Source organism: Strigops habroptila, chromosome 2 (assembly GCF_004027225.2).
Source record: "Strigops habroptila isolate Jane chromosome 2, bStrHab1.2.pri, whole genome shotgun sequence".
NCBI lineage: Eukaryota > Metazoa > Chordata > Aves > Psittaciformes > Psittacidae > Strigops > Strigops habroptila.
Window position 1 is genome coordinate 68924109 of NC_044278.2, and position 26658 is coordinate 68950766.

Consider the following 26658-nt stretch of genomic DNA (forward strand, 5'->3'; position numbering starts at 1 on the left):
TGGATAAGTTATTAAATGACAAGCCTAGGGGTCAGCAGACCTATGCCAAATATCACTAATAATGAGTCTGAAACGCTGTGCAAGGGAAATCAAAGTACATTTCTACCATGTATGAAGAGATGAATGGAGACCTTATACTTGTCCCAGCGACACAGAAGAGTCCACAATATGCAATGCAGAGCTGTGCAATGATTCAATAGATCTGTCTGCATGAATATAGTTTAGGTATATTAAATTGCAATCTTAATTCCTTCTGCCTGCTGTTCACAAAAGTGAATAGTTATTGTGTTTGAAGATAGATGAATACCTAGCACAGTTTATTCACTGACATCTTGCAATGTGAACAGAGACTGCTACATTCTTTTCAAATTTTCACTTCCCTCCAAGAGCAAATATATATGATCCGACTTATATTTTTTAATTGAAATAAGTGTTTGCAAATTGGTTTTGCACTATTCAGTCTGCTTTAAGCACATATTTTTGGGTTCCCATGCCTCAAGAACCAACGATGGGTAATATTCTGATAAATGCAGCTTAAAACAAGGCATTTACACATTCCTGTTAAGAGGGAGAAAGCACTAGGAAGGATTTTGTGGAAGTAATTACTCTGGCTTTCTATAGTTACAGTTGCCAAGGCAACCTCACTTTCGTATGAAAAAATCTTCATAAAAATATCTTTAAAACAAGCTTGGAATGACTGGTTGCACTTAAATATAAACCTTACATGCATACTTTACTTTTCTTTGTAAAAAAGAAACCTGACCAAACTACTAATCCCAGTGCCTACCAGGGTGCATTCCCTCTGCTCCTGATAGCAGTGCAGTGGCTTCAGAAACTTTTCACATCTTTTTCGCATTGTAGTTGATGAAAAAAACAGGGTGGAATCAGAAGGTGAGATTCTGTTGGCAGATTTGACTCTGTCTTTTCTTTGCAGTGCCTTAACTCTGGATAGTTCCTCCAGTTTCTCCTGGACTTATATCAGTACTTCTGCGTTCCACACCTCTTGAAGTGACAGGAAGTACTTAATACATACATTCCATTATTTCCACTTCAACCACATTTTTTTTCTTTCTCTAAAAATATACCACTATATACATGGTGTTGGTTTTGCCTTCAAAATCAATCTGACCATAACTTGTGATGCTTGGTAAAGCAAATCAGGTTTTGTTCTCTTATGTAATTGGTTTAGTAAGGTTTTCTTACCCACTTCCTTGAAAAGATGTTCTAAGTTGTAAAAAAGGAGTAGATTTTCATTGCATTGTTTGTTTTTTTAAGGTGTTTGCCTTCTCAAAATAATTGAAAAAATTATTCATATATATTCTCATATCATGACAGCAATCAGTTTGAAATTATTTTAATCTATGCCAAATCTACAGAACAGCTTTTGGAAAACAGATTTCTCTGCTATAATTCTTTTCTAGTCAAGTCTGTGGGTTCCAGAAGTTTTTCTAACTCTTTCAAATTTCAAAATTATTATCAATGTAATAAACTAACCAAACACTAGTATAAAAAATTACTTTTAGATACCTTTACCTTTTTTACATCCCCTAAGAGTTCTCTCTCAATGTGTGGGGTCTGACTGGGTGTGTGGAGACAGACTGTGCCATGCTCATTGACCTCCATCCAGTGCCAGCAACACCTGAACTATCTCAGTCATGGATGCTTGATATGCAGTTTAGCATGATGCTTTAGGTGAGCTGTTTATGATTATCTGTAACTTTGTGTGTAAAATGGGATTCTCTGGGGTTCTCTGAACTGAACACTGCTGGAAATGCAGAATGGTTGGGTTTTGCTCTCTCCTTGAGGTCCTGCAGAGCAAATTTTCTTAAACCCGTTGATCTTGCCACAGACTTGCTCCACTGTGTGCTGAGTTAGTCTATCCTGGTGTGGTCTGCAGGCCATGAGTTGAAGAGCTTTGGGTCAAATAAGAGAAACCAGGACTGTCCAAGTTGGTGAGGGTACCCCTGTTGTAGTAGAAAGTACCATGAAGATACTTTCTGGTGAAAAAAAGACTGATCAGAAGAAGTGCATGTATAATGAGACAGTGCCATTATAAAATTAATGTTAATGAAAAAATGACTGAGAAAAGAGTTTAAAAATGAAAAGAGGGAATTGTAGTATTAGACGAACATTGTAGATGTGGGAGAATTGGAGTTCTAGAGACAGAGAGGAAAGTGTTCTTTTATACTTCCACATTTATATGAAAATTATTCACAGTATGCTTGGAATTTCCTTAGCTAACCAGTGTTTTAGTAAATTCTTGGACAGGAGAAGTGGACAAAATAGGGAAACGTAATTTTTGTGTGAGTGGGTGGATGAGAAGAAAGGAAATTGGCAGAAAATGAGGACATCTCACAGTGGTGGCTCTCATAAAAGCCTGAGGGATATTCTCAGCAAGTTCTGGGGGACAGAGATCTAAATGAGCTGTAAGATTTGCAATAAATCAGGTGTCCAGTAAAATACAGCTGAGTTGCCTGCAGAGTATTTGTCTTGGCTTCTTAACTTAAAGGCTAGAATCAGAGGAACACAAAAACACCTCAGAGTGCTTTCCTAAGAGACATTCGACCTTTAGCAGCCCTGTGGAAAATTGTTGTGACGACACTCCTGAACTGGTTACTTTGGCCACACAACACAGCACAGTGCTGTTAAAGTTCAGAACAGGCAGGCTCATAAGATAAACTTTGAAAATGCCTATGTCTCAATACGTACATATAACCATGCGCATGTTTACAGCAGTGGCAGAGCAGGAGTGTATTACAAAACAAAGCAACAGAGCATTTAATATATCCATGTATTTTATTGAGGATCTCCCTTTTAATTGAAGGAATATAAGCAAACCAGTTCCTTTATTTCTGTATTTTTAAGATTAACTGGATAGTAACAAACACACTTTTTTTCTTTTCTGTCTTCTCTATCATCGCATTTCCTGTTTCCTTTCACATGTATGAGTTTTGTTTTTAGCTTCGCAAGCAGTGAAATCAGTAGCCGTTCCATTTTCCTGTGTGAGCAAGATCCATCATTAAGATCTAGCTCCTGTGAAAGTTTGATCTCCCATGCTGCATGCCTCCCCCACTGATTTCCTGCTTATGGTAGAATGTACCTGTATGATGGGAGGTGATGGTCAGAAAGTGAGAACTGATCTCAGAGGTAGCCACAGCCATTACTATGGACGACTATGAATATTAAGCAGCAGACCTCGTGCTGGATTCTACATTCTCTGGGGAGTCAGGGCACTGAGCTGATATGTTCATGATGACCTGTGTTACCTTGCACAGTTACAAGCCTCATCTTGGAAGGGCCTCAGTACTCATTTGAAGATCACCCCCCTTTGTTTTATGTAGAAATCATTATCTCTTGACAACCTGAGGGAAAGTTTATGATTTTATCCGTTTGCAATTTCACACACAAATTCAACACACAGGATTGCCCACAACTTTGAATGCATGTTTGGTTAACATCATAGATAGCCATTTGTGAGCTGCTGAGATGTAACACCTATTCTTGATAAGATGTTGTTGTTTAATCTGGCAGTTTTTTCTGGCATGTCTTTTTCTGATCTGTGCTCAGCTTCTTCCATTCATTGCATTGTTTCTTGCAAAAAGAACCACGTATATTCTGAGAGTATTCTGAAATTACTTTTCCTTGCAGAAAGTATTTGTAATTTTAAAAGCTGAAATAGCTGTTCAGCTTTTATAAGGCATAGCTTTCAGTACTGAAGACAGAGTGTCCCAAGATATCTTTCAGGCATGAAGACATACTCATAAACTTTATTTGTGTTTTTTTTCCTTCTTTAAAAAGAACCAAGGGTAGAATATTTATTCATAAATTCTCACTTGCAGAATTTCTGCTTTTTATTGTAATAAACTTATGTCCCATATTAATCAACCTCTTCTGAACTTTAGTGTGGGCATTCTAATGCGCAAAGCAGAATTTTGGCACAAAAAGCACAATATCATTCTGTTGTGTTCCTGATTATTCTTTTCTCTAAGTAATTTTAAAAAATAATTTTATGACATTAATTTTGAATAAGTGTAATTGCACATGAATTCCAAGTAGAAAAGATTATTTATTTTTAAACAATAATAAATACTGGTGGGTTTTTTTTCTAAAATAATTCTTGTGGAACTTTGTGCATAAGTATCAACAAAAATAATTCCATTTTTATCTTAATCTCCCTTTACTGAGTATCTGAGTAGAACTCTGTCGTACAAATTCAGTTTCCACATACCGCTAGTTAATTAAACACAAGTGCATCAGTCTTACCTATTTATGTCATTCGCAGGTATTGCCAAAATCTATCTAGCTATAACATTCAGAGAAGTCATTAAAACAATCTATCTGCTGGAATGAGGATGACTGTGGATCCAGCATTTTACTGCTCATTACAGTCTTGATTTTCAAAGAAGATTATTTTTATCCCATGTCTGTTCTCATCATATCTTTCTAATGAATGTATGTAAATGCAGTGAAGTATTTCAGGTTTTCTGAAAATTAATCAGGAGACCTCTTTGTCTATTCTGCATTTTTTAAAGGTCTTGTTTATTTTCAGATAAAATGCGTATGTAACAATGTCCCTATGTCCCTGTGTCTAAATAATCAATTTATAGAAAAAGACACTTTCTCATTAAGTATTTTACCATGTACGTATTTCAACTGGTAATGTTTAACTTTTCTGACCATCTTTCCTTTCAGAGCAGAGAAGATGGAACTGCAGTAGTAACAAGACTCTGTTCTTGTTGTGGTCTGTTCCTGGCTTCCGATGATTTAAAATTGCTTTGTCACTCATGCCTCCACATAGTATGATCAAAATTCTGCCTGAAAAAGACCAATTTTCAATTACATTCTGTCAGAAAGCAGGCTGGTAATTGGATACTTTGTCATTTCCAAAACCTGCCATAATTCAGCGCTTCTTCTGGCATTAGCTTTCTATTTCATCAGTTTTGCGCTAGAAGATTTTAAGGGTTTGATACAAAGGCTGCGAATATGCATTAAAACACAAAGGCCTGATCATACTCCTGTTTCTTCAATCAAACAAAATACAGTCACGCCAAAGTTTTTAGGGATGTTGTAGTCTAGCAGAAAAGAGCATGCATTAGTTTGGGGTGAAGGGAGAGACAATGAGGGGCTGGGTTACAGGAAAGCCCTTCTGTTTGAGCCTTGTACTCTCCCTTTCCTGCTCCTACTGAGGAATTCAGATCTCTTTCTCCAAGGCCTTAGGTCTCCCTCAGCCACTCACAGGACTCATCCACAAGAACTGATTGAATATAGTCATGATTGCCTTTTTTCTAGTGAAGGGAATTATATGCATGTGCTTATAGAACCAGGAGTAATGTTCTTTCTTGTTCCTCCACCCCAAGTTATCTCCCACTTGAAACTCTCAGTCCATATCAGTCTTCTTCCATCTAGCCCAGCAAGGCAGTCCCTTCTCTACAGCTTCGTGATCCCCATCTTGAGTTGTGGAGTGGAGCCTGCTCCTCCATCACTGTCCACCCAGCAGAATGTGTTACAACCCCACATCATGTTCTCCAGAGTCTTTACTTCCACCCTGCTGTTGGCTGCCATGACTAATCTACACAGCCCTCTTTACTAGCTTTTCCCAAGGTCTCCCTGGCTCCTGCCTCAAGTGAAGGTGGAAAATGAAAGAAAAAAAACTATCCAAGGTTGCAGTTGGCCAAATGATCAGAGGGCTGGAGCACCTGTCCTATGAAGATGGCCTGAGACAATTGGGCTTGTTCAGCCTGAAGAAGAGAAGGTTCCAGGGAGACCTTATTGTGGCCTTTCAATACTTTAATAGGGCTTACAAGATGGGGGCAGACTTTTTAGTAGGTCCTGTAGCAATAGAACAAGGGGTGGTGGTTTTAAACTAAAGGAGGGAAGGTTCAGACTGAATATAAGGAAGACATTTTTTACTACGAGGTGGTAAAACGCTGAAACAAGTTGCCTAGTAGATGTGCTATCCCTGGAAACATTCAGGGCCAGCCTGTAAGGAACCCTGAGCAACCTGATCTAGTTGAAGATGTCCCTGCTCATTGCAGGGGGCTTGGAACTAGATGACCTTTAAAGGTCCCTACCAACCCAAGCCAGTCTATGATTCTGTGGAAAACCTACCCATTAAAGTGCTGAAAGTGAAAAACTCAGATACGCCAAAGGGAAAAACCCAACTATAGTATGGCAAGACATAAAAGAGAGGGATTCTCCCTCCCTGGAGTTGTTATCCTATGCATCTGAGATGGACTGCTGTCATCCCCTTTAAGTCTTTGAGGGGTTTATGAGTATGCTAATAATTACCTTGTCTGCATTCTCAGACTTAATTGAAAAAGGTTTTTGGTTATGAAAGGACATGTAGATTTTCCAAACCACTAGTCATCTAATTAGAAGAACATGGCTTTCCTTAAGAGAGAGGCAGCAATCAAGGGCTACAAAAGTAATTAAGGCTATTTCAGGTCAATGACTCCCAAGAGCTAAGGAGATTATGCCTACTTCTCATTCTAGACATCTGATCAGAAGGGAGAGCCTTTGACTCCTTGTGACACTTATCTAATGCTACTCCACTTTCTTCACTGTTTAGCTAGCCTGTTTCTTATTTAGGACAACCTCGCCAAGGGCCAGATTTTTAAAGTCCAAATGAAAATAGTTCTACTTGGAGGGAGGGAAGCGGATTAGGTGGTCTCTAGAGGGCCTTTGTAATTGCACCCTTTATGATTCTGTAGGCATTTAGCAAAGTTTTCAAAAGGGCTTAAGAAGTTCCCCACTAATTTCTATAGGATTTAGTCACTTAACCTGCTTAAATTCTTTTGAACATTTTGTTGGGTACCTACCAACAGTTTGCCTTCCATCACTCTTCATTTTTTCTCACATTCATTCTGATAGTGTCTGATCTCTTCAAGCCAAAGATACATAGGCAGAATGTTGTCGAACAAATAATATCTGCATTTGAGAGGCTACATAGCAAACTCTTGTGGGCCAAAAATATCCTATATTTAATAGAATGCTCAAGCTTTGAACAGATTCTGCCCAAATATTTCCTCACTGTTTCTTAAAAATCACTCTGATATATTGCTTATTGTGTTCACTCTTCATATTTTCCTAAGAAGCTTTACATGTTTAAATAACAATATAATACCTAACAATCTGTTCAATCTGCAAGTCTACTTAAACCATCAATTGGCATCCAACAAATACTAAACTGAAACAGAAGCTTTAAATGATTTTTTTTTCTTGCTTGCAATTTCTAGCTTGGTACAGAAGACTATTCCCATATGGTCCTGCAGTTGCCCATAAAAAAACAGCACTAAGCTAAAATTCCTTATTTTCAAATAACACTAAAAAAAAACCAAAACAGAAAAATATATTGCATGCACTTCCCCCCCCACCCCCCACATTGTCAACCAAATATTTCAGATATTTATATAAGTATTTGCTTATGACCTTGTCTCACCTTATGTTGCAGAACACCCACCAGCACTTATCTCTTCTGCCAGCTCTGCAGTGGTCTGATACAAGAATAATATGCTACATCACCACAGTTTTTACCTGTTGATATCATACAATTCACTGTCAAAGTCAAGTTGAAAACAGTTATTTTGTGCAGTGCTTGCTGGTGTTTGTGCATTGCACACATGTCGCTAGCCAAATCTATCAAAACCTTGACAATGAATAGCATTTCTCAAAATGTAAAACCACTGAGCGATATCTTAGCTGTTATAAATTGCCACAGGACCCCTTGAAGTCAGCAGTGCTGAGCCAGTACACCTAGGCTGTCAGCCTGGTCCATGCTCATTAGCGTGGATACCTAGCAGGATGATACCTAGCAAAGGTATCATCCTGTGTTGCTTTGCTTTTAATCTTATGCCAAGGATTTTGTTTTTCTAGGGTAGAAAGCCTGGATTTTTAAAATATATTACTAAATAAATACTGTCATTTAAAATGTATGCAGTACCTTTTCAAAGCAGCGGGTGGCACTTGCAGAGCAACAATGTGCTGTGATTTAGCTTCTTTTACAGCAGTTACAGTGGTTTGTTGTTTTATCCTTGTCGTTGTGGACAAATGGAATGTCGTAGGATGTAGCATTCAGATCGAGTTCACACTAACTGAACTGAGTCATTTGATCTGCCTGAAGTCTGTCCTGCCAGCAGCAGCCCTGGAAGGTGCCAGCACTTGTTGGAGAAGCAGTACCTGCAGATTTCCTAATTCTGTGTCTACAGGCACACCTGTGTAAATAACCTTAAAGGAATGAGAAAAGCAAGACATGAGCTTTTATCATGGCTTTGTAGGAGCACATGATTTCCATCTAAAACCTTTTTATCAGGGAAATAGTATTGGTAATTTGCTGACCTGTCACAGCTGTTCCTTGCAGATTACAGTGAACCTGCAGGAGTTCTTTAAGATGTATTGTTGAAAACATATTTAACAGTAGTCAGATGCTGTTAGGTGATTTCAGGACAGTGTTTTATGCAAAAAAATAATGTGCTATAGTGGAAAGCTATACGGCACTGTTATTTCTGCACCGAGTGTACTTATAGGTAGCATAAAGAAGTAAATAAATAAATAATGGGTAATAAAGATACACTGAGGGTGTCCTCACACTACATTACAATCTGTAAGAAAAAACCCAGCAGGCTAAGCAGATACACCCTAAAATAACCTCAGTAGAGTATACTGTACTTATTTAATTCCACATCATCTGATCAAGTAATGTCTTTTGTACATTAACACTGCTAATAATTTCCTCTGCAACATTCGAGAACTCGGCAGGTATCACAAGTTTTAATTGCCAGCCTCATTTTATGCCAGCATGTGGCATCTAGACATTATTAAATAAAATACTGATCATCTTCCCCATTTTCTGTTTTTACAGTTCCATTGCATTTGCCTGGTGTGCTATGCAAATTTGGAAAATTAAATGGGAAGCAGTTTGGTTTATTTATGTAATATAGAAATAAGGATATATATTTTTAAAATCTATAGTAATGTTTGATTTTCTTCAGCATGAATATTGACATATGCATGTTGCTATTTGACTGGCTTCTGCCTCCTTTAAATATGAGAAATGGATCAATTGTGCATATCTGAAAATATTATTTTGTATTGCTTTTTCTGGATATTTTAAACTTGAGATATTTTCACCAGGGTTCTGCTGAAAGAAGGACTTCTAAGTTTTGAAATCCGTAATCCCTGGAAGTGCCTGGGTTGTATTATCAGTTCCATTTTGAACCACTGAGATCACTAGGCACCAAAATATAGGATCTTATGCATGCTCACGTTTTCCTCGATTAAAGAACTGGATACCTGGCTCCAACCTAAATTCTGTCGCAATGCAGAGGCAGACAGGATGGTAACAAACCTTCAAAACTCCATCTAAGATTCAGTCCCATTTGGTATGCTTAGACTACAGTCAGTGCCCAAGGACATACTGTTTCAGGTGCAAGTTTTACAGCTAGTCCTTCTGAAAAAAAGTGCAGGAAAAGTAAATGCACTCTGCAAAAATAATCTAGAGCAATGCCCATGGTTCTGGTCCCTTTCCCCATTCCCATGACTTCTTAGGCATTTATGCATTTAGGCATAACTGAATAAAATTCATGAGCAGGAGTGGGAACTAGAACCCAGTCTTTTCTCCACCATCTCAGTGGCTCCAGATATGGGCTTGTTCCTGCTTCATCTCTCTGGCTCCGTGGATGTTTCGCCTCTGGCTGTGCAGTGCCAAATACCAGAGTGCAGCGCTGTCCTTGCAAATCTCCAGCAGACAACTGGAGTGTTCATTGAAGGCATCAAAACCAGGGGGTCAAACCATTTCCGGCTGAGGCATGCAAGGGATTTAGCAGTATGCTTTTATGCAAAACCTGCATTGCCTCTTTCTTTGTTAGTCTTACTGCCTAGAGGGAGGAATCAGCAGTCCCTGATAGACAAATGTGCCAGATACATGTAGCCCTTGGCCTAGACCTGCTGGCAGATTTTCTTGAGATGATCTTCTTCCTTGCTGGCACTAGGATGGTTTTAACACTTGGCCTGGGGAAGAACTACATGTGTCATTACAAGCACCCAGCCTCCCTGTGAAGTCTTTGAAAAGAAATAGACTCCTTGTTCTCACTTTGCCAGGGTATGTTCCCTTGTTGAAGACCTGGGTGAATTTCCCTGCTTGGGCCACACAATTGATGCCAAAGTGTTTTGACACTAATTTTAAACACCAAAAGTATTCTGTGCCAGATGCTGAGCTGTAGACAATTCCAGGAAAATTTATTTGCCTCAGCTTTTTTCTCAAATCAGATAAGCAGTAACTGGAAATTTGAAAGGAAATTAATGCCTCCTGTGTTTGAAATCTTTCCAATTTCTAAGATGTTAACAAGCAAAGAATTGTTATTAGAAATAAATTGACATAACACATTAGCAGGCAGTGCTCTTTTTTCCCCTGATGTTTGATGTAATTGCAATTATTCTAAAGCAATTATTTATAACAGGAGAAAAACAACTCAAATCAGTTGGTTTTCTATCTTCATTATTCCCATAAGTTTTATGTTCCTAGTTGAGACCTAAAAAAAGTATTAGCTAACACCTTACAAAAGGATAGATATTCCTTTGGTTTGGAGGTTTCTTTTCTGATAAGGGGGGAAGTCAGTTATCTGGGATTCCACTGACATTAATATCACTGACATCAGAAGAAAAAAGATGTGAAAGAGTTGTCATTGTTTTCAACGTCAGTTATATCTAAACCCACAATAAGGTACCATGCTGATAAACCCACTAAACCTGTCCTGAGGTACTGCAAATGAGTTAAAACTTACACAAGCATATTTATATGAATTATTTACCCCTACACAGTATTTAATATAATGGTATATCTCATACCATGATTTTCAGTTTATTTTTATGTGAACCATGTCCAGCCAATGGAACCATTTATTGCTTTATATTCAAATTTCTGTTCAGAATTCAACAGTTTTGAATAGAATTCAACAATTCTGTTACTATTTTTTAAATCTTAACTGAAATTCCAGTACCTTATTTTCCAAACTACATTCTGAAGTGTTGCATACTTTATTTCAGTTTCCAAGTTGCTGTTTTTTTAAGGAACCATCAGAATCTGAAAATAGTGGTGTTTTCAAATCATCTATGTTCTTACTTCCACAGGCAGTACAGAGATAGGTTAGGACTTGAGAAAGGTTAAAGGGGCCATACTTGAAAAGGTAAGGATTAGGAAGGTGATTGTAGCTTGCTGCTACATGTGTGGCTTAAAAAGCAGTAGTCATTTTATTAAGGACAACCAGTACAATTAAAAAATTTTAAAGTATTTTCTAGGCTTCTGTTTTCTCCAAAGTAAGACATCTTACAGTGAATCAGAGTCAATCTGAGTTTTAGGAGAAGTTCTAGCAAAATTATTTGTCAAATGACTCTGAATTTGAGGCAGTGGCTTACATCCTTACATCAGACACAGATTCGTTAAACTAATCTGATACTTTTAAGAAATAGTTTTAAGGAAATGTGCTTAAAATTTCCATTTCAGATTGATCAGAAACAGGGCACACATTGCTAGAAGCTCCCAAATCTCTCTCAACCATTTGCTTCAAGATAACGATCTCCAAACAGTTGACAGTCTTACAAGGTGCCAGAGGTTTTCTGTTCATCACAGGTGCAGTTCCTCAGCTAAATTCTTCAGCTGTGATTTGTTCCTTAATTTGCCATGTTTGCTGACCACTTGCTTGGGCATCAAGTGCTTGGTTTTTGGGTATTAGTCCTTTCATTTAATGTTCAGGGAGTCCTGTTTACAAAAGTATGCCTAAAACACTGTTCATAACCAGAGGCAAACACATGCACATTTGCTCACCACATTTCTTGCTCTACGTTGCGGGGAAAAAGGGACCTACTTTCATCTCACCTGCTCTAGGCACAGAAATGATACATCTAAGCTTTGTTAGCTGGCTCTTCTACATAGTTAAGGCATCTCCAGGGTATGATCCAGCCTACTCAAAATCCAAAGTGGAGGAGGGGTAGCAAGGATTAAGACAAAGTGTGACTTGGCTAACAGGAGAAGAAATCTGCTATAAAAGGAGTAATACTTGTTCTAGTCAATAAAACTATCTGCTTCTTTCTACCCTGAACTAGGTAGGGATTGGGATAGGAAGACCAAAACCTGCAAGGTAAGGTTAGGTTCTGAGACATTCCTCAAGGAATTTGCTCTCAAATGTGACCATTTTGATTTTTTCCACTATCCTTTTTCTGGAAAAGGACACCCATGCCACATACTGTGAAAAACAGCTTTATGATAGAGAACACTATGTGTTTAATTTTACATACACTCAGCATCATAATGTTTCATTGGTCTGTCACATACGCATACTATATTTTATGTCAATTTAAAAGTACATTGTGTTTTTCTTAATTTTATAGCTCCGTAAATCTGTTTTCAGCATCAGAGCAAGAAACCTTCTGGAAAAAGAGACAGCAATCAATAAAATTCTAAGGTAAGAGTCAGCAGTGGTTTGTTATTCGTTTGACTGTCATCTGATTTCTCATAACCTTGTTTTTCATGAATGTTACTGTGTGTATAAAATTTATGATAGTATATCCCTTTGTAGTACATCTGTTGCCTTCATTATCAAAGATGAATTGCTCTTTTCTCTGGCTGTATCATATGCATAAACAGCAACAAGAGAAAGATTATTTTTCTTTGGTATGTGTTTCAGTTCTGTGTCATGTGGAAAGATCATGTTTCAGCATATTTCACTTTTTCCTTCCAAATTAACCAAAAAATGTCTCTTCATAAGTGGTGTTATGTTGCCTAAAGAATTCTAGCCTAGTTCTTGCATAAATATGAACATAATAGAGGTTGTACACTAGAAAGCAGAGACTACAGGTAATCAAATTTCAAGTAGGAAATGTACAATGAAGATTTCAGAACTGATTTCTGTAGGATTTTCTGAATGTTTTAATAATGATCACTCATTTTGGTATTCCATATCAAGTGAGTACTCAGCATCGTAAGTAAATAATGCAAGCGTAAGTCTCCAAGACACATGTCTAAAGTTATCATATGGGTAACAGCATGCTGCAGTTTTTCATGCCACTATTGGTTTTACATTAGAATGATTATCATTGGCATCAGCAATGCCAACGATTTATAGATCATTCTTTCTTTTATATTTACGCTCTTACCATAGCAGATGTGTCTCCAGAATATTATGTATCAATGGTCCTAGGTAAACACACAGTATAAACAGGAATAACTGATCTGAGAAGTACAACTGTGGGATTAGATTAAGTATGGCAGTGTTTTATGGAGAGCAGTGCACTAGAAATTCAGAGTGATTTCTGAATTATGAAGTTTCTTGAAAATTGCCTGGTGATTACATGCTATTTGAGAAATATTACAGCTCTACTTCTTAATACTCTATGAGAATACAGCACAGGGAAAACTGTAGAAATTAACTTGAGACTTTATCTGTCTTTAAACCCATGGTAATGAAAACATGAACAATTTCTAATCCAAATTAATGCTTTTTGGCAAAATGTTTTTGAGAAATGTAACTACAGGACAGTAAGTATTCTATTTAAAAAAAAAAAACCAAAACAAAACCAAAAAACTTAGGGCTTTATTTTAAGCATTTATTTCACTTACATGAAGGTACCGTGATTTTACAGGCATTACGGTTACAGGTAAATACAAGTCCCTTTGTCCTCATAAAAAAACTTCTAAAAATACGGGTTTAGATACAGGCTTCATGGCAGTGTTTCACTAAAACATTTGTAATGAAACTCTATGTTATATTACAGCTGTGAAATGTTATTGACACCTCTAGGGTTACATAAATGTCTGTTTGTTTGGCATGTTTCTTATACCACAGAAAAAACATGTAGACAAGGAGAATACCCTACTTCTTTTATATTAAAAATAAATAAATAAATAAAACCTGTGACATCTGTAGGGGCTCCATTCTTTCTTACACAGAAGAAAAAATTAAGTCCTGCAAATTGAAAATCAGAATTCTAATGAATTCTTCGATCAGCACAGCACTTTCTCCTTTCAGGAGAAGTCTGAAGCAGAGTGGGATGAGAATCCACGCAAACAGTTGTTTGGATTTTACTATGTTCTCAGAGGTACCAGGACAGAATAAGAAATCAGTCATTCCAATTTCAATCCTCTGACTTCCACTTGGTCCTTCAGAGCATAGCTTCTGCCAAAGTTTTGTATATCGGAAGACTTCTCATCAATTCACCTGAGTTCCTCTAAAGAAAATTCATTAGTTTATTTGAATTAATCTAGTAATCTATTTAATCTTCATTTACTGTGCTTTTCCATCTACTTCCTGGGTCATCAGTGATGAACTTTTGAGGAAGAGAGAGAAAAGGAGGGAACCTCTGTCAAGTAAGAAAAATGTGGAATCATATGTCGTCTCATGCTTTCTGAGGATGCTTTTAAGTCATTTGCAAGAGGCGGTCTTATGCTCCTCCTGACAAAAAGGAACAAATACTGGTTATTCTTTATTGTTATTGACTCAGAATTCTTAAACAAGTTCTGAACTGTGACATCTCCAATGCATGTGTTCCAGCATAAAAAAATTGTGTTCATTGTATGTCTGGTGGGCATGCTGTTAAAGAGCATTGCCAGGGATGGGCCTCATGGTCCTGAGCAGTGCCAGTCTTTCCATGTTGTTGCCAGTGTCACCAGTGTTGATACAGGGGAATTTTACAAACACAGAAGTGATAAGAAAGAATAAAATTTACAGCTGAAACTTTGGATTCAGGTCAGGGAACACAGGAAAACTCAAACTCACAAGACATAGGATATTCTTTTTCTTATTTTTACTTTAATCGTAAATGCTGTATACTCCTTAAGTAGCTGAATCTCAGCTGTTCAGAGTATCTGACAAAAGAAAAAATGGCATTTATGCTAAGAACAATAAGAGATAACTCAAGGTGTCTTTTCTGAAAAGACTCCTTCTAGAATCTTTTGAAATTTTGTCTGCCTGAATTAAGGAGCGCTTATCTAAATCATTGTCTCTACACAGTAAAGCTCTCCATAGGCAACTTCAACTTGATCGAATTGCCATACTGAAAAGAGAGTTCTAAGTCTGTTCTAGCTTAAGTTCACCACTTACCTTCCCCACACACACACTTTTTAAATCTCAAAAAAATGTATTTTAATCAAATTCCAAGTGTTTCAACAGAATCAACAGCAGAGAATCACAGAATCTTTAGGGTTGGAAGGGACCTCTGGAGATCATCTAGTCCTACATTACACGCAGGTACCTTTATGTCTCTCTTGTGCATCCACCTCTATCTAAACCTTGTTTTTCCTTTATATACTGACCTGCAGCTTGACCTCTTCTTCCCCAAGAGGTGGAAGGAGGGCATAAGTAGCCCTTAACCACCCAGAGAGATGGGTAGTACATTCAGTCCTAGTCGTCTTGCTTGCTCGTCTCATGTTACATTATGCATCAATACGTAGGTCTCAGGTCTCTTCATTTTCCTGCAGCTTTCTTACTCCACTTCAGGAGAACTGTCTATTTTCTGAAAATCCTTGCTGGAAACCGACCTTCACATTGCCCCTTGAGGTCTTGGTACAGTATGTAACCGCTACTGTCCTGAGTACTTTGACTCAAACCAGTGATTTGCATTGACCCCTGCCAGTGTCAAACCGCAGAGAGACTTAACTCTTCACAAAAGTTCATTCTGAGGTGGGGAACTGACCCTTCTAAGGAAAATAAAACAAGGTAACAGTGAATTACAGACAGAACAACTTTTTCAAAACACAATCACATTTAGTAGTGCCTCTGAGTTACAAAGAGTTCCATTTCTTTCTGAAAATCAGGATGCATTTCTCTCGGCAGCAATAACTGCTTTTAGCAAACATAATTCCTCCTGCATATCTTCAGCGTTTCCCACTTCTGTCTCTATCTTGCTGTGAGCACTGCTTTTAATCTTAAAAGCGAGTTTTGTGCCTGTGGTGCTTCTGACCCTCATTTCTTGTGGGGTCAGTATCTAAGAATGGGTTTCTAGACCTTTATTAGTCCTGCTGGCTTTCTGAAGTAGAGAGGGTGGAGAAGGTCTGGTCAAAATGTTGTGGATAAAGCAGTCCATTCTCTCCAGTGCTGAGGATAAGTTGGAAACAGCAGAGAATGGTGGGAAAACTGAACAAATTAAAAGTAGTCTTACATAGTCTGAATTATAATCTAAGTATCAGAAGTGCAGAACCTGATTCTGGTGTCTACTAAACTATGCTTCACAGAATCACAGAATGTTTGAGGTTGAAATGGACCTCTGGAGGTCATCTAGTCCAACCTCTTTGCTCAAGCAGGGCCACCTAGAGCCAGTTGTCCAGGACCATGTCCAGACAGCTTTTCAGTGTTTCCTAGGATGGAGACTCCACAGCATTTCTGGACAACCTGCACCAGTGCTCAGTCACCCTCACATAAGCATTTACACCCTTATTTTATACAATACAAAGAATAACTTAAGTTCTCCGATGTGTTGGTAGGAAAATAAAACTCACCAAAATCACAAAAATTCATTTTATTATAAAATATGTATTGTGACAGTTTCTGAAACGCTTTTAAAATGGTCAGCTTTTTATTCGCTTTTCATTACAGCCGATGCTGTAGTCAAAGTGTAAACTAATGCTAGGGGTATGGAACAAAATTTTCACTGTTCTAGTCAAGATTTGTCTGGCGCATGTGCTGGCCCTAAGGGAATACCATAGCTCATGCTTAAGAGGAACTTTCAGTTTCATAAATAGCTAATCTAGTGAAGTGTATTTATCTTATGTTTGAAACTGAACAGCCATGAGTGCATCTTGGAGGGAAAAAAAAAAAAAAGGGAAGAAAAAAAAAACCCCACACACAAAAAGTATTTTGCTAGTATTTTGAAAGTACCAATTTGCTAATATACTAGAAGCTAATTCAGGCTGCGTTCACACAAGTGTTTCTGCAAAATACAGTGATTCTTTTCTGAATATTAGAATGAGCAAGAAACAAAATTCTCTGTGCTTCTAGGAAAGTTATAAAATTAATCTCAGAATAAATTTCCTTTGGACACTAATATGGTAGTATAATACACCACCTCTCATAAAAGAATGAGCAAACCTTTTCAGCAGTTTGTTTATCACAGGAACATGAACATATTGGTCAGAAGGGAACTTTGGAGCCCATGTTGTCCAACTGCCCACTTCAAGTAGGACTATTGCTAAACCTGGATCAGACCAGCTCTTCATCTTCCACTGCTCTGGTTCAAGCACTGCATTACCCTGCCCTTGAGAGCATTTTCCTGATGCCCAGTCTGAACCTTCAAAGACACTGTTGCTGGCCATTGCTCACTGCTCTGGTCATGTCACAGTAACAAGAGTTTATCTCCATACTTTAACCTTCTCTTCACCAAAGTAAACAAGCCCACCAGTCCCAAGTCTCCCCTGGAGGTCATGTGTTGTAGGCCACTGACTCTTTGTACCTGCTCCTGTGTTTCAACATCCCTTCTGAAGTACCCGCAAGTGTGTCTCAGGCACAGCCTCTCCAGCTTGTGAGTAGAGGAAGGAGAACAGCTTCCCTTTATCTGCTGGCTACACACCTCCTTGATATACTAGTCAGTTTGCCTCATTGATGGCAGGTCCAGACACAATGTGAATCCTTTTCCTAAGCCAGCCACTCCACAGCCTGCATGGACACATGGAGCATTTCTGCACCAGGTATGAAACTTTGCACGTTTCCTTGTCCAATTTCCTAAAGCTTTTGCTGACTCAGTCCTCAAGTTTATCAGGGTCCTTCTGGTTTAATGCTCTACCATTCAGTGTGTCAAGCACTGCTTTTGCTTGTCCACATAGCAAAAAGATAAAGCAAAAAGATAGAGTCATAGTGAAAGCAACATTGAAAGAGGCTGATAATTGAGTGGTTTACTGAAGTGTACCACACTGCTGAGATTTCAGTGTGAGCACATTTCAGGGAGAAAAAGAATGAAAGTACCTCATAATATATGGAGATGTGTAGTTACTACAGAAGTATTCACTCATTAAGATAATACAGAGAAACAACAAATTGGTGATCTACTGGAATGCAAGAAGATGAGTAAACACTTGTTGCGGAAAGGATGCCTCCTTATAAAGTCCAAGCATGAGCCATATGCATACCTCAGAATGAAAGAGAGACCTCAGAATATTCATTAAAGGTATAGTATTTTGAAGTATTGATCAAAGCGTTGAACATTTTACATTAGCTCAAAGAATGCTACTTGAACACTCTGTTCACTCCTTATTTTTCAGGGGTTCCAAAGCATGAACTAGTCTGAAGGACTTCAAAAGTTTGGACATCTTAATTGCTCACAGGTAGTACAAACTATGTGGTATCCCAGTATCATACTGTTCTGCATGGTCTTCACCTGTAGCCTGGCTTTCTGATAACCTACCAAATTGGATTTTCTTTTTTAGGGTATTTTACTGTATTTCTGCTTTTCAAGGCAAATTTGGAGCATGTAGTTGCAGCTGCTGGACTGTGTTCAGGGTTTGGCAAGGTGAGTATGAAGTCCAGAAGCTTGACATATTTCCTGTCTCTTCTCCTTTATTTCATCACATTCCTCCACAAGTGAATATATGTTCACAGAGATTGTATAGGGAGATGGAAAGGATAGGTTTAGCTTAGGAAAGGTAGTTTTGCCTGCATTGTTCGAAGAAAAGTCAAAAGATTCCAGCCAGCTGCAGTTACCTGAATATGTATCAAGTCAAGAAAACATTTTTTCTTAACTCCAATTTGCAAGCCACATAGAGCTAATTTTTTTAATGCTGTGGCACAGTGATTATCCCAGGTATGGCATTCACCTCCAGACTACCAGATCTGTCTGTAAGTTAAGTGGCTTTTACTAAGAATGAATACAACGAAGATTAAGGCACTAGCTCCCATGAAGTGGAGAATGCTGGGAGCTGCATCCTTTTCAGCACAGCTTTTTTTTTTTTTTTTTTCTGAAAATACAGAAAGTTTCTTCACAGTTAGCTAATAAAATTTTCTGATCTCCGTGCTATACAACTGGCATTTCATTATTTCTCTGTTGACTTCAGTAAGAGTTGCAGGGCTTCCAGAAATTAAATGAGGCAATGAATATAAATGCTAAATATAGATTTAGTAATCTAACGTAGGCAGAGATCATAGACAGTTCTGTCTTTCTACTGATGTTACCCTTTATGCATAACTATTCTGTATAGTATACAGCTAAGTGTATTTTATTATACCATTAATAATCAAATAAGCCATCTTGTTCATTAGTGAGGTGAAGAATTTATTGTTTGAGCATTTAATGTTCTCCTTTATTATGGACACTAACAGTTTATGTAATTATGTGTTATGAATTTATGAAATTATGTGTTATGGTATTCAAGTAACCTGTATATGCCCATGAAAAGTTTATGAGAAAGTCAGTTTTTGATGTCAAGAAAATAATTTCTAGCTGTTAAAAGCAGAGCACAATAATTTATATTTACAGGAAAAAGAAAGATAAGGTACCCTCTTTGTCACAGCAAGAAGCCTATCTGCAGAAGTCAGACCCCAGAAGTTTCCAGTTGTTGTGGCTGGGAAAAACTTGATTGTCATTTTAATGGAGTTAGATAGGAAATAATTTTCATCTGTTTGGTTTTGGATGTTGTGGTTTTTTGGTTTGTTTTGTTTTTTGTTTGTTTTTTTTTAAGAAAATTGCACAGGTACTCAAATTATATCTCTGTTGTCTTCTGACAATGTCATGTAGTATCATCCTCCATAATATAATGCTTAAAATCCATTAGTATTAAAATGTACATGATTTAGCTAAGATGAGCTGTGTTTTATAAGACATACAGTAATTTTCTTAAATGGCATGATGCTTCAGTTCAGTGTAGTGTAACCTAATGCCTTCTATACAAGTGAAGCACAATGTGTTTTTCTAGCATGTTAGTATGATTGGCAATGATGACACTGACAAGCTTCTCATTTTTGTTCCAGATCTCACTTTGGATCCCTACTCACATCATTTATATGTTTCAATGCAAAAGAAGGAGAAATAGTGGAGAAGAGTGAAAAACAAAGTCACAGTGGAGAAAGAATATGCCTGGGACACCTTTTGCGATCAAGCATGGTCATCTCATGCTGTTAAGGATAGCGTTTAACACTTATAGTAGACTGGCGAATAGAGTGGTTACTCCACTAGCATGGAGTTCTTTTCATGTTTTCAAAAAAAAAAAAAAAAGGATATTAAGTTCATTAAAAAGTATGAAATATTACCAGTGGGTCTTGTGTTTCTCTGAATGATTGCATTGCACAAAAAGAGCAATGAGGTGTACGCTGTTTAAACTTTAAAAATTCAGCATTCCTGGAAAGTTAAAATATATTTCTAATGGTGAAATTTAATTTCTCAGCCATCAGACAGTTTGTGTGAGCTCTTTTAGGGAAACCTCTCTTGGTCTTGATAAAATCCATTTCATTGTAGCCATCAAAATAAAGATGTGCATGCTCTACTTTTAGCTGTAGCACGCTTGCTAACCAACAAATACTCGCTTTTGCCAAAAGAAAAAAAAAAGTGTTTGCCAAAATTCAGCAAAAGCAAAATAAAACAAATGAGCAAACAAGTGAAAAAACCCACACAACAAAATGTTACAAGTTCAATGCATTCCCAGAGAGCAGACATTTCATATTACAGGATATCAGCAATGTGCGGCTTTTCGTTTCAAACCACATATGGTCTCAGTCATGTAGAAGAACACTCAAAGATATGCTGTAAGCCTTGAGTGTATACATAAATATTTCTCCATGTACAGCCATGAAAGGGAGCTGCCCTAAATGACATCTGGGCATGTAGTATTCCCTTCTTTATTGCTAAGAAGCTGGTTTTACTGATAGTTGGTGCATTGCTTGACCCTTTTCACACTTAGTGAAGTCTTGAGGAACCATAAATTCTACAGCAGACTGAAAAAAACCTCATAGATGGCCCTTGCTAAGGCATGGAGAAGATACATCTGATGACTGGTTATGTTGCAGAGTGGGGCCCATTGCCTTGGAAGTATGTTTTCGTGGTAAGTACATTGCTGTTTATTGTTATTGTCTGTTAAGCTGTGCATTTGCTTCCCAGAAAGCCAAGCTGACTTGTCTGAACACACTACCTCAGAAATTACCATTTATACTAAAAATTCTATGTCATCATCATTATATTTCTTCCTAGAGCCTGCACTAGACAACGCATGCTGAGCGGATCCTTTGAGGGGCAGCCTGCAAAAGAAAGGTCAATCCTTAGTGTCCAGCATCATATACGACAAGAACGCAGGTAAACATGGACAGAAAGGGTGGTTTTAAAATACTGTTAAAATAAAGGCAACGAAAAGAGTTAACTTTGAGCAATACCTAGTGTGTGAAAAACTGAAATTACTTGTACAAAGAAGTGAATTCTACATTCTTCATTGTAACCATAATCACATTCATTGTACTGCATAAATGAAAAAAGTGCCTTTTTATTTCAAATGTCATTTCCTTTGCCAACTACAAAGCTATCAATTTAAAGATCAGAAGGAAAGAAATTGGCTTATGTTAGACTGGATTGAAAACAATTGAAGAACATATAAGCTTCTGATGTTAGCGAGAGAAAAATGATAAGAATTTGAGATATTGTGTGGCTGGAGAGCAGTGCTTTATAATGGCCATCTTATAAAGGTCAAAATTTCATCTTGAGATGTATCGTTAAATTGATTATGATTGTTTCAGGTCACTGAGACATGGTTCCAACAGCCAGCGAATCAGCAGAGGAAAATCTCTTGAAACGTTGACTCAAGATGTAAGTCCCCATAGAAATGATAGTTTGAATTTGAGAATGTAAGAAATAAGAACATGTACTATATAATAAATGCTTGTGTAAGACTAATGTCTCTTTATGATCTTGTTTATAGTTTGTCTTTTGAAATCTTGAAAGGAAATCATAATACAAATACTGTAACTGCATTAGAATTATCCTCAAAATAATTGACATGGTTATTTCACTGATAGACTTACTGATTTTGAAACACTTGCTGAGATAGATTCACTGAAGCTGTAGATACTACATTAGGAACACAATTGCTACCCAGGATGCCTTAAAAAGCCTTACTTTTGAATTACACGAATCACTCAGACTGGCAAAGCAGCACTTCAAAATTTTTAATGGAAGTTTAACAATATTTTTCAAACAGCAGAACTTTCAGACAAAAGAACAAAGACTAATAGGGAGAATAGTAATCATGGATTTCACTGTGGTATATTTTCATGCAGTTAAGTGCATTTACACTTCTGCTAATTCATAATGATATTTTGTGGATCTCTGTGACTATGAAAATTCAATGGGCAATGTTAGTCCCTCCATTTCCAAATGATGACAGTCATTTTCTAGATGTGCTTCATACCTAAAAGCAACTGCATAAGAAGTAATTAATTAATTACCCTGCATGGTAGTAAAAAGAAACCATAGGTAACTAATCTTTTAAAGCAGATGTGGCTTTGCTTATGTGCAATAATAAGGGCAAAACCCACCACTGCCACTCCAGGAATGCTCCAGAGACTCACTTTGAATTGTAGTAGTGATCATATTCTCCACGGAATGAGCTCAGATGATGTCTTCCCTGCCTCTCCCTTCTCCCTGCACTCGTAATCACTACCTGTATGTTCTGCACAGCTCGCTGCCTGGCACCACATGCAGCAGGCTTGAGAAGCCGAGATGGTGTCTAAAGCCTTTTCTTTCCCAGTATTTGCCCCTAGTAACTTTGATGGTATTCATTCCAGTTCAGAGAGATTGGCTGAGCTTACAGGACCTTTGCTTTTTAGCAAAGTTAAAAGTTGCATTGGATGGGACTTCAAGCATGAAATTAAAACTGAAATTAACCTTGATGAAAATAAGCAGTCTTGTGCTGTAGATAGAAAATACTGTACAATATGCTTGACTGAGTTGATGTGCGGTGCATTTGGAAATAAAGATTTTTCATTTGATTCTTTATATGTAAAATACCATATCTTGCTTTCATCTGAAACATTAAAAAAAACCCCACAGACCTCATTTAAAAGGAATCTTTTTGCTTCTAGCACTCCAACACAGTGAGATACAGAAACGCACAGAGAGAAGACAGTGAGATAAAGATGATCCAAGAAAAAAAAGAACAAGCTGAAATGAAAAGGTATTTAAAAATCTAAAGTCTGTGTGCACACTTTTCCATATTAAGTATTCTCTGTATGAAGTAAAAAGTATTGAGAGTCATGATGAAAAAAGAACTAAGTGTGAGGGATATTTTTGCCAGCTATAATGTGTATCACTTAATAATTTACATTCTATCTTTCAAAAGGAAAGTTCAGGAAGAGGAGCTGCGAGAGAATCACCCTTATTTTGATAAACCACTTTTCATAGTTGGTCGTGAGCACAGATTCAGGAATTTCTGCCGAGTCGTGGTACGAGCTCGCTTTAATGCGTAAGTTTATTCCATATCAACAGTTGGTTCCAATAAGTTCCAATAAGTTGGTTCCATGGTTTACTTTCATGTCCTAGGGATTTAGGTCTAACTTGTACTTCAAAACGAAAACTGTGTATATTGTGGTCACCACACGAGGTAGCAGTCAGTTGCTGATGGTACAGTCTTGCTGTTGGAAGAAGGGAAGCAATGAAATCCTGCATAAGGGCAGAGATGTTTGAGCAGTCTGTGATACTGAGATGGAGCAAGACCATGGAGAAACCACAGGTGTGAACTGAGAGGAAGGGCTCATGTTTTATACCCCCATTTTTAGATCTTGGGGAATCAGTTTGCTGTTCCCTTCCTATTGCTCATCGTAAGGCAGGAAGTCTTTATACACCAACAGTTACTCAAAAGAATAGAAGAAGGTGAAATGAATCCCACCTATGCTCACCTGAAGACTCCTTAGTCCATAATTAGAGACCCAGAATGGGATAGGGAGGTGTTCAGCTGTGGGAGATAAAAGGAGAAAAGCTGAGGCCAGATGAAAGAAGACTCAGTAAATAAACTAGGTGTGTGCAAGTGTGGCAGATACAGGTCTGTGTACAAGAAGCTTGATAAAAAAGCATCTTATAACTCTTCTTTTGAACCTCGCTCTATGGCAGACACCCTAATTTTGGAGGGTTAACGCATGTTACTTTGCAAACAGTATAAGACAGAAGACAGCTCAAGGCTATGAGCTTTGCACTTGGCGGACCTGGTTTCAGCACCTACTCTATTACTGATTTTCAACAAATTACTTCTATGTAGAACAAGAGGAAGGTTAGATACTCAGTTTTACAATGACCGTATTCAAGTGTTCTACGTAGAAACATGTCCTTGAGTTAGGTGCCTACTATACTATGCAACTGCTAACTCGATTGTGATTTGGTGGCCCATGAAGCAGTTTCAAATTGAAACAGCAGAACAAAACACACAAACATGCATTCCAATCCACTTGTCAAATATATGTCAGTGCCTCTTAGCATTGTGGAGTGCCCAAGGGTAACACGACATTTATATTATCAACAGTTTAATTAAAATGTTTGCAATTATAAGAGTACACTGATTTTGTTAGAGTCTGTTTGTTTGTTTGTTTGTTTTTTTATTTAAATCCTGCCTGCTTTATTCATTGTCCCACCCAGCTTGCCAAGTAAGATATTCTAGATATCTTTTTCAAACTGGCAGGAATCATATTTTCTTCTTGTGAAAAAAGGCTGAGGAATGCCACTGTATAGAATGTGGGGAAGAGATGTGAGCTTAAGAAGACACAAAAGTCAGTGGGTTCAGTGGGAAAGCACCAAAAACAGTATTTTCTGTATATGGACTGGTGTAAGTGAGTGAACCTAGCCCGTGGAAGGTGCCTCGTGTTCTCCTTGTGTGCATTGTGTGTTCTTGTAATTCATAACCATGAAATCTCTTCTGGTGGTAATGCCTCAGTTAAGGTCAGTCCATTTTTCCCTTTAACTTCAATGAGAAAGTGACAGCAAATTCCCATCCCAGTGGCTAGAGCCTTCACATGGAATATAGGATACCTCAGTGAAGGCCTTGTCTTGGCATGATTTGCTACAAGGATTTGAAATACAAGTAAAAAGTCTCCCTAAACACTGGGACAGGGGAGGCTTCTTGGATAAGATTCTTGTAGCTGCTCCTACTGAAGCCATTTGGCTTTGTATAAAAGGTCTAAATAACTGCTTGAGCAAGAACTTAGCTTGTCTCACGCAGATATGTGCTTATTAGTTATAGAGTGGTTCTCACTCTCTCTGGCTGCCTAATGGGAGTCTGGGTATGGTAGGTGAAATGCTGCAATTTCATAGGACAATTCAGACATGGGGAATCTAGAAATATTAATCAGAAAATAACTGAAGAAGTAATAACAGAAATAGGGTTTGTGGAAGGATTTTTTTGTGTCTACACAGGATATAGTCCAAGAAGTTTTGAAGTAAAAGGAAAGAACTCCTTGGGATAGCACTTTGGAATGTGAAGTTCAGTAGCAGGTTATCCCCGCCATCCCCAAGCAAAATACAAAATTAAGTCTTTGATTGCAAAAGCAAGATCCAAAAAACTAGCAGTTCAAAGAATCATTAGAGGAATTATAGGTAGGCCGTGAATTAAAGTGATAGTAGCTGTGTTCATAATATGCCTGAAATGGCATAGAATTAAATGAAACTTATACAGACATTTAAAATTAAGGCAAAATAAAATGCAGCCTTGATTTTGGTTATAAATTACCTTGAGGGATGGATGCATGGTATAACTATAATGCTGACTGAAATAAAATGTAAATGACTGTATCTTTTCTTCTTTTTATAGTTCTAAAACAGATCCTGTTACTGGAGCTGTGAAAAATACCAAATACCATCAGCTTTAGTAAGCACTGCAAAAGTAACTTTGCTTGGTCACATAAGCCTGCAGTATACGTATGTGAGCGCACACATGCATGTATGTGTGTCTGTGTATGCACATGTGTATTTTTTTTTTTTGTTGCCAAAAAGGTTTTTCTTTCCATGGAGTTACTTGGGGAGGAGGATGAATAGGAGGAGGATTTTTTTATCAGGCTTTTCTTCTTCACTTGCATGCAACTTGCCTAGTTTTACAACGCATTTCTGAAATACTGGAATCTTTGACACTTCTCAGCTTAATTTATTTTTCATAGGAAAACACTTAAGTGTGGTGTAGACACAATACAAGTGACACAGCATTTTTGGCATTTCTGTAATGTTATCCTTATGTATTGTTCACAGTGACTTGCTGGGTTTGGTTACTTACCTGGACTGGGTCATGATCATTGTTACTATCTGCTCCTGCATTTCCATGATGTTTGAATCCCCCTTTAGAAGAGTTATGCATGCTCCAACACTCCAGGTACTGTCACTGAATCATTTTACATGTAATGAAGCACAGTCCCCCTGGTTTTCTCCACACTATTCTTAAATTAAAACTCTTCTCTACTTTGATTTTCAGATTGCTGAATATGTTTTTGTAATATTTATGAGCATTGAGCTTAATCTGAAGATTATGGCAGATGGCTTGTTTTTTACGCCAACAGCTGTTATTAGGGACTTTGGAGGAGTTATGGACATATTTATATATCTTGTAAGTTTTTATATTCATGGGGGGTTTCTGTAGTGTTCTTAATTTTGATATCTTTGGATATATAAATGTTTGGTCACATTAAAAAATCTGGCTCTGCACCCTGGCGCAAATGCAGTAGTGTAATTTGTGTG

At 37.6% G+C, this 26658-nt stretch overlaps 1 protein-coding gene across 6 annotated transcripts in view; it reads left to right on the forward strand.

Moving 5' to 3' along the window:
• The window catches only part of NALCN (sodium leak channel, non-selective), a 250991-nt gene that overhangs the window by 186205 nt on the left and 38128 nt on the right, over positions 1 to 26658 (forward strand). For all 6 annotated transcript variants that reach the window (XM_030476678.1, XM_030476677.1, XM_030476679.1 and 3 more), the window contains 8 exons: positions 12382 to 12455; positions 21154 to 21255; positions 21690 to 21759; positions 23034 to 23125; positions 23291 to 23413; positions 25745 to 25801; positions 26176 to 26296; positions 26396 to 26527. In XM_030476678.1, coding sequence (XP_030332538.1) covers positions 12382 to 12455; positions 21154 to 21255; positions 21690 to 21759; positions 23034 to 23125; positions 23291 to 23413; positions 25745 to 25801; positions 26176 to 26296; positions 26396 to 26527 — 771 coding nt within the window. The remainder of the gene's footprint in view (positions 1 to 12381; positions 12456 to 21153; positions 21256 to 21689; positions 21760 to 23033; positions 23126 to 23290; positions 23414 to 25744; positions 25802 to 26175; positions 26297 to 26395; positions 26528 to 26658) is intronic.